We start from the raw sequence: 14,025 nt of genomic DNA, 5'->3' as shown, positions 1-14,025 counted from the left end.
TTGTGAGATGAATGAAGTTTTCCCTTTCAGGTAAAATGGTTTTGGTAAATGAATGCGGTAACCTTCTGCAATTACTGGTTCAACGAAGCTGAGTGTGTACGGTACGTTTTTGATTCTGGGTATTTTCAGTATGTATATGAATGTGTCTTTGTTGAACATTACGTAAGCACTGGCGATGTTCAAAATACTGTCAACCGAGTCAAGTCCAAAGCCATTGCCGTTGAGGATTCTTTGTATGGCTTCCAGTTCCCGTTAGTGAATGATGCGACTGTTTGGGATGCTGCTTCTCGCCAATGTAATGGATTCCTCGACAACTTCTAGGTAATACAATAGTTCATCAAGTTCGAATACAAAATTAAGTGAATCAAAGCTTTTAAATGTAACATTTTCTAATTTTTGCTCGTTATCTATCAGAAGATTGAAAGTTCTTGTAAGGTTTCTCATTCTTTTCTCGAATACATTATTAATGTGTATTTGATTATTGTTTTCAGTTACTAAAGAATTGATTGTTGAGTTAATGACTTTCAAATCGTCCGCATCAGGACTGCCTGATACGTATTTCCACGCCCTACCGAGTGATTCCCATCTCTTGAATCTGTTTTGAGGTATAATTCTGTTGAACGTTAAGTGTATTTTATTTATCTTTTTTCTAATAACTTGATCGAAAAGTGAATTATTTAAATCAGAATTTTTAGTTACATAGTCAAACAAATCTATAGCATCTTTTATGGCTGTTAAATTTACGGGATGAATTACTCTGATATAACTGTTACTAATCCTGGCCTGTCCGAGAGGTATGATTGCTATGGGATTATTAGTCAGGTCGTAAATGCGGATGTCTGTCCAAGCTGTAGATGTCCAGAATAGGAAACATAGTCTGAAATAAAGTCAGAAAAAGCAACATACCTAGTCAATCCCATTAGAGTTTTAAATTTTTCTTATGAATTTTGATGTCCGTTGTGTCGGTAATTGTTTTGTCATTCTGTTCCTTTACCTCGACCAGTCTATATCTATTGCTATATGGAGATGGTTTGGCTTTAGTTTTGGCAAGAATTTCTTTGTTTTTGATGTCTTGATAGTCTTTGTCCGTTTCTACTATTTTTGAATTATGTCTGGTAGCTATTCTGGCAATATTGTCTTTGGCAGTTTGTATTATTTGTTGTTTCATCATGTTTATGTCCTTCAAGTCTAGTGAAGTCGAATTTCCGAAGATTATTTGTCTTGGTGTGAGATTTGTTGTCGTATGCTTTGCGTCGTTATACAGTGCTGTTATAAGTGAAAGTCCTTGGTACAGAGTTAGGTTATTGATTTTGCTTCGGTTTGCCATAAACATCTCTAGGAGGGTGTTATGGAACCTCTCGATGATGCCATTACTATTGCTGCTACTAGCATAGTGAACGGCAACACCGTTTTCTTCCAAAAAGGTTTTGAAATTTTGGCTCCGAAATGATGTAGCTTGATCACAAGTGATCAATTTTGGTATTCCAAACGTTTTGAAGTATTTAATGAGAGTTTCGATTAACTCTTCGCTTGTTTCGCTACTGATTTTGTAAAGTTGTGCAAATTTAGAAAATGAATCGATGACTGTTAAGAACTTCTCTCCTTCCTTGACGTATACGTCTATAAAGATATTCTCTAAAGGTTTCTCATATGTTCTTCGCGTGATTGGAATTTTAAATGGATGCCGTTCGTATTTGGCAAATTTACAGTCTTGGCAATTTTTCGCGAAGTTCTTAACAATCGATATCATATCCGGGAAAAAGACTGATTGACGAAGTTCTTCGTAATTAAGCTTCCAACTTCTATGGTTAAAGTTGTGCGTTTTACGAACAAATTCGTCTTGGTCTTTTTTGGTTATTAAATCTGGTAATTTCAGGTTGCAAAATTGAACTTTCATCCCTTTAAAATTGTCATTTATGATTTTGAAGCACGATTTTGCAACCGACGGATGGGCAAAGATTCCGTTTGTCATTCCGGGAGCTAAATATTTTTTTAAAATTTGCAATAGCTGGTCCTCAGTGTATTCTTCCTGGTGAAATATGTGTCTGCTAAAACCTGAAAATACGGAATAAAATATGTGAGGGGATTTTTTCTTGTCTTGGGATATATGCATAATGAGTTGATTTTTGAATTTATTAATGATTTCCGGTCCGTAAATAGGATCGTTTTCGAAAAGCTCATTTTCAAGTACTGTTTGAAGATTCACTTCATCAACCCGTGGTATTCTGGACAATCCATCTGCTACCACGTTTTGTTTTCCTTTTTTATAAATTAACTCGAAATCGAACTGCTCTAGATACAATCGTTGGCGAGTTACTCGACCTGTAGCATCAGTCAGTTTGATTTCTTTGGTTAGCGGTTCATGATCTGTATAAATAGTAAATTTCTTACCATACAGATATGGCCGAAACTTTTTTGCTGCGAAATATATGGCCAAGAGCTCTTTTGCTGTAGCGGAGTACTTTTCCTCCGCTTTCGATAGGGTGCGCGAAAGGTACGCAATCGGTCTTTCGTGTCCGTCTACCAATTGAGTTAAAACGGCTCCAATGGCGTAATTCGACGCGTCCGTTGTTAGAATAAACGGCTTATCGAAATCGGGATAGATTAATAGAAGTTTAGAGCTCATAATTTCCTTTAATTTTGCAAATGCTTCCTCATATTCCGGAGTAGAAACGATAAGTTTGTTTTTCCCCCGAAGCATACTAGTCATTGGTTTTGCAATTTGCGCAAAACCTGGTATAAAACGTCTATAATATGAAATAGTTCCTAAGAACGATTTAAGTTCTTTTGGTGTTTTCGGGAGAGGCCAATTTTCAACTGCCTCCACCTTTTTTGGGTTAGGTTTAACCCCTTCCGTGGTTACAACGTGTCCAAGGAATTCTACTTCCTTTCGAAGAAATTCCGACTTGTCACATTGTATTTTCAAATTTGCTTCTTTGAGAGTTTTCAAAACTTTCTGAATATCTTTCATATGTTCTTCCAATGAACTAGAGAATATAATGATGTCGTCCATATAGACGAAACATCTTACTCCCAAGTGTTTGCGTAACACAGAGTCCATGAGACGCTGGAATGTCGCGGGCGCATTCTTTAACCCGAACGGCATTCTCACGAATTCATATTTTCCATTGTCAACATTAAATGCTGTCTTTGGAATGTCAGCTGGTTCTACCTCTATTTGATGGAATCCGCTGACTAAATCAAGCACAGAAAAATATTGCGCCTTGCCTAAGCGATCTAGTATTTCACTTATCTCGGGTATTGGGTAACGATCCGCAGGCGTGACTTTATTTAATTTCCTATAGTCAACAACTATGCGGTACTTCTTCACACCTGAATTGTCTGCTTTCTTCGGGACGACCCAAATGGGGGATGTCCAAGCAGAAGACGATTCTCGTATAATACCGGACTCTAACATTGTTTGTATATGGTCACTTACTATTTCTCTCAAATGGTATGGATATTTGTAGGTTCGCTGGTGGATCGGATTGCTGTCGGTAGTTTCAATTTTATGTTTTACTTGATGTGTGAAATCTAATTTTTGTCCTTCTTGATAAAAAATGCTTTTATATGGTTGTAGAGTCTTAGCTAAGAGTTTGACTTCTTCTCTGCTTAGGTGATCCGCTGGGAAGTTCAGTCGCGGACACGTTTCATGTTGATTAAGGAAATAGCGTTCATTTTCGAGCGGTTTAATTTCGTTCAGTTTAGCACGCTTGGTACTGAATAAATGCACTGTGGCACGATTATGTTTAGCTGCATATAAACCAGGTTGTAACGTAACACCGGTCGTTAGGTTTAACTCGTTCTCAATGAGAAATGTCCCATCGGAGGTGGTGCATATCTCAACTAGCTCCTCCGTTTGTTCGTGGAAGTTCCATGAACGTGGATAATATTTTGAAAGTGGATACTGAATGTTTCTTATCAACAGTTGATGATTGCCTGAGTCAATTTTGGCTTTCATTGCTGCTAAGTTTTCGTAGCCAATGAGGCCGTCGAAATATTCGTGAAATTTAAAAACGTGAAAAGGAAGCTTTTCATTGGATACTCTGGGGAAAATATTTATGTGGACCATTTTGTCGATGATAAATTTACCATTTTTGTTCGTTACTATTGCGGGCCGATCCGTTATTTTGGTCCTGTGCACATGTTCCGGACTAATGTAAGATTTATTTGCGCCCGTATCGATTAAGAATTTAAGCACTCCTTTATTTGTCTGGTAATTAATGTAAGGTATAAAATTGTTTACGTTGCTGCCTGCTGACGCTCTTCTTCTAAAAAATTTGAATCATCACTATGCACTTCACTGTTTGTCACATTGTCATCGTTGTCGTCATCATCGTTGTCATCGTCGTATTCATTAGCCACGTCGATCTCGTTAGTATTGTATTCTGCCCGAGGTTTATGCTGTTGCACTTGTTTTTTATAAACAAATTTACTCGCGTTTGGATTTGTTTTGCCGTTATTGTTATTATATGAGCCGCTGCTTTTAGGGTCGTTATGAGGTCTGGACTGTGAATGAAATTTAATAGGCTTCGTTCTAATTTCTGCGTTTTGATTTATGGATACGGCTTCGTATGCTTCTTCCAACGTATTTGGCTTCGATTGTCTTATTATGGAAGCTAAAGGCTCCCCAATGTTATCTAAATATCTAGTTACACTTAAAACATCTATAATTTGTCGAACGGATAGAGGATTCGACAACAAATTTGCTTTAAGTCTTGTGTTGATGTCTTTGCAATCGTTGTAAAACCTGAGGTGGCTTTTGTCACCTCGCCGTAAATTGAATAACGACGACACATTGGTCGCAAAGTCTCGGTGGTCACCATATTGTTCGATCAAAATTTGTTTGATACCATAGATGGTATCGGGATCGCCATTTGCGCATAGAATCGCGCGGGCATCTCCTTGTACTTTATTTTTTATTGCTCTTAAATACATAGAGCTTAGTGAGTCGGGCTGTCCATTCGCGCCCTTTATTTTGAACATGTCGTATAACTCATCCACTTCGCGTAGCCAGCTCGACAGTTCCTTCTTGTTGCCGGAAAATTCCGACAAATTTTTGATTGGATCGGGAATGCAGAATTTGCTGCTATTCCCGATCGTCATCAACGCTTTGAGCTGTTCAATTTCGGCTCGCAGCGCCTCCATTTCCGAAGCCCTGGTTTCAGGCATTGTATAATATGAATTTTTTTAAAAAGTATTGGTTTGAAAAATAGGATTAATTAGTTTCTACTTACAGTCTTGAAGTTTGCATCCGGGTTTTCTCGATCGTGCGGCGGGACTGTTTCCTCTATTTTAACACCTTCACGATCCCACTTCTGACACCACTTAAGTTCGGCAGGAACTTCTTCAACTTTTTAAAAACTTTAATTCTAATTTACAACCACTTTATTCACTACACTATACCTCTACCACCGGTAGTTGATCAGACGCCTTCAGGAAAAAAGAGAACGAGCCACGCGGTCACTACCTTTTTATAATATAAATCTGCTGACTCGGCGGTTGACACCATCCACTATGTTATCCATGCATGTAAGTATCGCCATCCATCCGGTGTGTCAGTGTATGCGAATGACTACGTTTCGCTAACGTAGATAAAAATAACGCGCAGATATGCGCGCAACGTCAACATTCAAGTAGGTTTGAATTTTTTCGTTCTTCAAGTTCGCGAATGTTTGTAATTATCTAAATCTGAAACATTTGGTGATTTTTATTATCACTGCGACGATATACCACCATTTTCTGTTAATCGCATTCCGTGGATTTTTTTTTGCAGAGCACAATACGCACATATTCACATATTAGTTGTAATGCCTAAGGGACCAAGAAAATTATTTAAAAAAATAGTGTTTTTTTCTATATTTCTGCCGGATACACGAAATTATTATGCAGATGAAAACATTTGCAAATCAAGTAAAACGTACCAATAAATCGTAAAAAAATGCACACTGCAGTTATTTTACTAAATGCAAGAATATATGCAAATACGCGCACATTGATACATTTTGTTATTTCTGATATGTTTTGTAACTGAAACGTGCAAAATCCAGTTAATCACCAGTTTACCGTTTACATAGGCGTTATTTACCCAATTAAAAAATATATTTTTCTTGTTGTTGCACAGGTGGCTTATTTGAGCACGCGACGCCTCTGTTCTTATGAGACCCCTGACGAGATTTTGTATGGATGTAGGGTAGAAGTACCAATTATGGCTATAGTACCAATTATGGCAATAGTGGGAACAAAAAGAGATTTTTCTTATTGTTTTACTAGACTATAATGGCTTATATTCACAGGAATGATTAAACTATTTGTTTTTGATGGTAACTAAACCTTGAAAAGAACATTCGTGCAATAAGCTTCGAAAAATGAACATTTGAAAATTTTGCCTCACATATATGTCACCTTCTTAGCAGTTGGCTTAGGGACCTCCGTTACGAAATGTATGTTTTCATCCGGATAAACTGTTTCAACCGATGAATGTATGTTACCTAGTGAGAACAAATGAATAAATTTAGCTGGTATGCAATCAATTCTACTGTTTTAAGTTGGAAATCGTGTTATTTCCACTATGTCGATAACTGGTACAAAGAATGTATGAGAGCCCAATTATGGCAATACTCTGGAGGCGGTTTGTTTACATTTTTTGATCAGTAAAATAAAAGAATTAAAGCTATTTTACGGGTGACTTCCACGACGGGACGGTTCGGTAAGGCATTATCTTCATGTTTTGTACTCAATTACTAAGATTTTTCAATCACACGTTCGAAAACGTTCGCGAGCGGAAGATGCTAATTTCATGATAGAGAGGGGTTTTCAGCGACACTCGTTTTTTGAATTTTCCCTTTTTTTTCGTTAAAAATTGGCACTGGAAAGGTAATGTGAGATCATTAATGCTGTTTTGTATCATAATTTGCATTTACACTACATTTTGACTTCTTTTTCGAAAATTAATTTTCTCCCATGAACCCATTGCAAAAAATTGATTTAACATCTATTTAACCCAAAATTTTTGGAAAATTTTATGAGCGATATCTTCATTACATATTAGCGTTGCATTATCATTCGCTCTTCATGGCGTTTGAGTTCATTTCGTGCAAATATTCGATAGTCCATAATTGGTACACTTTTATGTCGAATGCTAGGAACGCTATTGCCATAATTGGTACAAAGACAACGCTTTTTAAAATCCATTTTTAGAAGCTTAAAGTCAATTTAGTACTAAAACTGTTTAAATCAACAGATTCACAAGGCTTTAAACTAGTAATTGACACCAAAAAGTCATGCTTGCGTTTTAGAAACGCGGTTACAACTTGATTTTTATTACTACTGTTGACATATTGCATCCATAATTGGTACACCTACCCTATGTATCACCTCCAACAAATTTCTTGTTAGACTTTTTAATGCATTCATGGTAAAATATTTGATTGATAAAAAAAATAGCAAGGTCCTTTAGATACTCTTGGCCAGATTTTTTTAAGTTCTTGACGATATTCTTGGCCAAATCTTTGATAAAATGCTTATAAGATGCAATTTCGGATTTATAGGGCGCTTGCAGCAAACGAAAGTGTATGCTGTAGAGGCAATAGCCAAGGAGACTCTAGCTTTTAACGCATTTTTGGCGATTTTTCGAGCGATTCCTTCAGCACTCCCGAGGCACATTCTGTAGAAGCTCGTTACTAAATTGTGCTAGCAGTTTCTGGATGTAAACCTAGATTAATTGCTGGGAACTAATAATAATAATAATAAATCTTCGAGCTGTTAAGTAAAATACCTATAAGTAGATGAAAAAACCGAATTTAGTACTATACCATTTAATTCCACAGAGTTTGTATCCTTTGCAAGATACGCGTATTTCGACCTCAACTGTAAGGCCGTCTTCGGTGTCGTGTACTAGAGTCGAGTCCCGAAAGGGTTATGTTAAATGTCGCTGAAACGTACTTATACGAAAAATTTTTATGCGAAATACATTAGTTACTCAATTGTGCCTTGTGGAATATTCTATCTCGTAAAATACTATAAATATATCTAGTGTGGTTTATTCAAATGTTAAATAAGGTACCGTGGGGCAAGTGGGTAATGGAATTCGCATAGTTGAGATTCTTCAAATTCTAGAGAATTTAAATTGAAACAAATGAGGTCGTGTATATTTTTTAGTTTGACTCCCACCAAATATAAGCAGCATGCTGAAATTGATTTTTATGAAAAATTGAAGAAAAAAATACAGAAAAAGTTTTTGAAAAATGTCTCCTTACTTTTCACTTGCCCCAAAAGTGGGGCAAGTGAAAAGTTGACCGTTTTGAACAATAAATTCAAAAACAAACAGTTATATTCACGATTTCTATTAGCTTCAACATTTGTTAAGGCTTCCCAATGAATAATAACATAAGTAACATGTAAACAAAGAAAATGTTATTCTTTTCACTTGAATTTTCTTCAGTTATGTTAGTTGAAATGATTCGACAACATTATAACTGCAACATTTCCAATGTTAGTTCTTACATTATAGGACAGCAATTGCATTTCTGCTCTGTAGAATTTCCACCGCTCCTTTTTTTTTTTTGAGAAAGTCGGATAACTCTTCGGGAGAAATCAAACGGAATCCTTCAATAACGTATTTAGAATCTTTTTTATGTGGATAGACCTATACCTCATTTTTATGTTTTGAACTAGCTTTACATAGACATTCCACGAGATTTCCGTGTGTTCTCTAATATTGCAACTTTTCAGTCAAAATCTTCCTTTTAATTGGCTGCCCGAAGTAGACATATTAATATTGTAATGTTTGGCAACATATTTTAGAGAAGTTCCATGATTTCTAATAGCTTTTAACGCTTGAGTATAGTGTTTCTTGAATTATCAGCACGTTATGTTTTTCTATGATAATTGCGAAGCATGTTTACTTATGGCTATTTAAAGAGAAAACACAAATTCAATCTCTAATGATAAACTTTTCACTTGCCCCACCTGATAAGAAAATTGACGGTGTTTAAATTTAGTTATTTTGAGGCCTACGTCGAATTTATTCTCAAACTTTTTTTATTGCAGTTCGAAACTGTCACAGAGGACAACTAAGAAGTGGTACAGGAAATTATTTTCCGCAACTTTTTCCACTGAAAATATTAAAATAAGATTGTACGCCGCCAACTTGTTACGGAGTAACAGTTGACAGGTTAACAATTTTTCGCTCTATTATGCAATAATGGCTGAAACATCTCAGATATCTCTTACCTATCGTAATGTTCTCAATTTCCTCGAATGTTTACGCATGAGTTTAAAACGTTGATTCACATATTCAGTAAAATATATCAATTGTTTTCACTTACCCCATTTACCCACTTGCCCCGCGGTACCTTACTATGAGTAAAATTACGCCTATAGTTGCCCCATTGAAAATATTAAAAAAAAATCCAAAATGAGCTCAACTTACATCAATCTTATTTTCTTTTATCCCCACCAAAATCCGAAACTCCAGGTGCCAGTGAAATCATGGTTCGACGACACGAGCGATTCGGAACTGTTAGATTTAATACCGTTGTTTGAGAAGCTAAGTAAGGTCGACTCTGTATATACCGTATTATGTAACTCCAGTTCGCAGTCGCAGCTGCAGTCGTCCCTGCAGCAGCTGCAGCACCAATCCAGCCAGAACCATCTGCAATCGAGCCAACTGCAGCAGCAGCAACAGTCCAATTCGACCGACGTCAACAACACGTAACATTGGCAGCAAATGTTCGTCAAAATCGTTTGATTACTTTAACGTGGAAAACGTGAAAAGCAGTTTTTATCCGTTGTTTAAATTTTTTTTTATTTTAAAACAAGTTTTAAATTAAATCAAACTAATTTAAAGTACAGTGCCGTTGAAACAAAAAGATAGATATTTTGTTCGCGAGAAACAAATTGAAGGCAAAGCGATTTATGTGCAACAAATTACTTCGAAGCATTAGGGGGGATTTTTTACAAAAACAACAAATTTGGATGGGTTAGGCAAAGCTAAATCAGGAAACAAATTTATTTATGTACCACTCGATAGAAGTATATATATGAGTACCTAATGAATGTATGATTTTGTGGCGAAAACAGAAATTGGCTGCGCTTTTTCGGAGTTTGAGTTTTGAAGTAATGATGGGATAACTACGCAGTTTGTTGCTTGGTTTCCGTAATGCAGGTCTTCATATTCGATGCAACTCTCGTTTTAGCAAACTTTGAAGTCGCCTTCACAAGTAACTAAAGTGTTAGTATAGAGCTAACATGCTCTATGTAAGCCGTACAATAGCCCTATATGCCAATAAAGGCGAATTAGCGACTCAAAGATATTGCTAAAATAAGTTGCAACGGAAATGTGGGCCCCATAGTACACTGCCTCACGAAGAAGATGATAAAAATGCCATAGAGCACATTGGAGCAAGCTGGGTTGGTTGGTGTTGGATCGAACGGAGGCGGGGGAGGTTGATATCGACATCATCTGACGAAGAACGATTGACGTTGCCGTCGACGCCGCGAGCAATCAAACCATGCAAGACAAATAGAGGGATCAGATAGCGTGTAAGGGAACAATGTATATCATCGTACATATCACCACTTTGTATACAGAGCCATCCGTAGAAGAAGTACGACAGATAGAAGTTTGATGCTTCGTTTACAGAAGTGGCTAAAATTTGTCAGGTTAGGGAATGGGTTTCGAAGAAGGGAAGGTACTGAAGCGAAATTTCTGCAGGTTGTGAGTGAGAATTTGAAGATTAGCGAATGATAATGAAGGTTTGATTAATGATTGTGGCGTGAAACGTTCTTTGTTGAATGATGTTCGATATGAAGACGATTAGTATATCATCGAACCCACGTGGATAGTATCGGTAAGCGGATTTCTTGTGCCAAGCAGACTTGAAAGGACTAGAACTCGTTAAGGCAATTACGCAGCTTGGTTGTGTAAAGATGTCGTTCCTTAATACCTGCTGTTAATTTTTTCTTCAAGTTTGAACATATACAGTTACTGACTATATATCAGCTTCCTTTTCAGTTGTGCACGATAGCATTCACTCCGACGCTTTAAATCATGACGCTACTGTCTTTCAAAAACGGAACACGTTGGAGCGTCAGCTCAATCTTTTAATGACAATACATAGGATAACATGCAGAGAAATTTGCAAAGGTACATTCGACCTTTTCACATGTTAGTCTAGAAATAATTCACTTTACTTCACAATTAGCATCGTTGATGTAAAACTCATGTATGCTTCCTCATCAAGCGCTGCCTCTCTTTATGTGACCAAGTACTTTGTGTTGGTTTCGTCCAACGGGTCATTCGGGGAAATGGCATTTGGAGGAGTGATCCGGTATTCGGGTAAATGATATTCTAGAAAGCGACATTCGGGAAAAAGTAGCACACTTTTTAGATACTTGATCATGATTTTGATGCAAGTCCATAAACAGAATATGTTTTTTTTGTTATTTCAGATGCATTTCTTGATAATTTCCACCAAAACAATAATTTTTGACAAAATTCCATCCATCACAAAACAGGCTTTAGGATAATGCTGAATATTTATATTAAAAGTAACATACTTGCAGTGATTCCAAAGGCTTCCACGTGATTCCTCCAACGGCTCTTCGAGAATGACTTAACGCTTTTTCGCAAAAAGGTCAACAGAGATTACTCCAGTTATTCTTTCAGGTATACATTCATTGGCTCCTCCATAGATTCCTTCATAAATCTCACCAGGAAGGGGTCTCAAATTGTTCCAGGTATTCCCCCATAAGTTTATCGAGGAATAGTTAAAGATAATCTTTCATCTCCAAGAAATCCAATAATTTCCACAAAAAATGCTCCTTAATTTCTCCAAGTGATTCTTCCACCGACTTCTTCTGAAGTTACTTAAGAACACTTGTTGAAAACTCCTATAAGAATTCTTCTAAGAGTTTTGCCGATTTTTCTACGATTTTTTCAGCCATTTCAACATCAGCTGCATTACATGTTTCTTCAGGAATTGCTACAGAAGAGTTATTCCAGGAATTCTATTAGGACATTTCCTAGGACTCCTCAATCAGTTCATCCTGTAGGATTTTTTACCTCATCCTGTAGGATTTTTTACAAATATTTCTTTAGCCTGCCATTCAGAGATAATTCCAGCATTACATTCATAAATTATCCCTTCTCAGGAATTCTCAAATAATTTCTGAAAAAGAATGCTTCGAAATTCTTTGCAAAAATCACGGACATTTTTTTTAATTCCTTAGTTAAGTACCTTCTTGAAATCTTGAAAAAATCGTGAACAAATTCTATGAATTAAGTTCTAAGGAAGTGCATGGGCGATGAACTGTATTAACGAATTTATGAATAATCACAGGAAGAGTTCCTGAGAGGAAAAAAATCATCAAGGAATTTCTCGAGAAATTACTAGAATTACTAATAGAATTTTCGATGCAATAAGTCTCTGGAGTAATTTCTGAAGGCATTCAAAGAAAAATTACTGGCTACATTCTTGAAAAAAATCTAAGCAAAATTCGTGGGTGAAATCGTAGGAAAATCTATCGAAGAATCACTGCATGATCCACTGGAGGACTGAATATTTCCTTGAGAGATGTCTGATTAAAGTTTCCGGAATATCATGAAAAGTACTGTCATGAATAATCCAAAAGAAATTCTTAGGAATGCTCTTAGGGTATTGCCTGTTGGGATTTTCTGAAGAATGCTTTTAAAAACATTCATGGTATGTCCTCGTTCATGTTTGGGCAACTTCCACAGGCATGAGGTTCTTGATAATCCTTTTTCTCAATGCAATATCGTTTGACCGTCTAAAAACTTGCATTTATTTTTATAATCACAGCATAGACAACCAGAATGTGCGTTTAATAGCTTTTTTCAGCTGCGGAATTTCTCTAGTATGTCACCCTCCGGCACTCTTTATCGAATCGGTCATTTCTTCCGCGTCCGATGATCACGCCCTGCTTCTTTCTGGTCACCGGACTCTCACAAGGTTTTAACATCGCCAGATACTTGTCCAACTACTCAAGCTTTTCTCCAGCAATTCTTTCAGTTGATAATCGTTGTTGAATTATTCCGATACATTTTGTTAACAGCAGAAGACTATGATTCTAGCTAAGAAGCTTTGGCAAAAAATCTTGCTTACTGATATTCGAGTCACGTGAACCTACGCTCAGACCTACAAAGCTGTTAAATGGCTAAACTTATGCATTTCTTATTCTATCCACCGTCTACATTCCTCCAGCATTAACTAAAAGCTTTGCCCAAAAATTAAATATAACGACCACTAGTTGGAACATATTAGGGAAAACGAATTGATACAAAACAAAAATGCAACCATTCTGCAGCAAGTAGATAGCTTAAAAGTGTAAGGTTAGAACCTCCTACAAAACTCAATCGAATCAAAAACAAACATCTACAGAACATCAACTTTTGAAGCAGTGTAAATCTATCTCTAGAAATCTTAAAACAAAACTAGGCGAAATGAAAATCAAAGGAAGCCGTATTCCTCCAACGGAACACCAAAATCTACGCGAATTGAGACGAAAGCGATTGCTATATACCCATATTATTACCACACAAAAATATTACTAATACTACTACTAGCTATTTTTCTACCACACTACTACTACTACTACCTCTATCGGTGAGAAAAGCGAAACCTGGTCCAAGAAATCTTTCAAATTGTCTCCGCAGCCCTACACACAAGCTAAATTCTTCAAACAAACGAAAATCAGGTCGTTGTTTTATAGGAATAATTGTTTCTGTTTTACTTTGATGCATTTAGTTAAGCAAGCAGCATGTTTCGCTTCAGTTGTTTTTGTTTCGATCGAAGCAAGCGAATCGGTTCCCATAGTAATACAGCAAATTTATAATTCACCGACACACACACGCACGCAGACCCACAGAAACTGCGGCATATGCGATAAATTAAAAATGGCGTCGATCGATAAAGTAGATTTTTCCCACGTTGATCGGTGTGTATGCGTGTGAGACGAGATCGATAATGAAGTTTTGACAAATAACCGCGTGGCAAATCAGGC

At 36.7% G+C, this 14,025-nt stretch overlaps 1 protein-coding gene across 1 annotated transcript in view; it reads left to right on the top strand.

Annotated features, from left to right (window-relative positions):
- LOC5578119 (carboxy-terminal domain RNA polymerase II polypeptide A small phosphatase 1) overlaps positions 1-11,413 on the top strand; it is a 201,460-nt gene extending 190,047 nt beyond the window's left edge. The window contains 1 exon segment of the mRNA XM_021855387.1: positions 9,479-11,413. Coding sequence (XP_021711079.1) covers positions 9,479-9,718 — 240 coding nt within the window. The 3' untranslated portion in view covers positions 9,719-11,413.
- Positions 11,414-14,025: the final 2,612 nt, after the last annotated feature.

The sequence above is a fragment of the Aedes aegypti genome, chromosome 3 (assembly GCF_002204515.2).
Source record: "Aedes aegypti strain LVP_AGWG chromosome 3, AaegL5.0 Primary Assembly, whole genome shotgun sequence".
NCBI classification, from domain to species: Eukaryota; Metazoa; Arthropoda; class Insecta; order Diptera; family Culicidae; genus Aedes; species Aedes aegypti.
The sequence above is the reverse complement of the archived record's forward strand: the minus strand, read 5'-3'. Positions and strand labels throughout refer to the sequence as shown.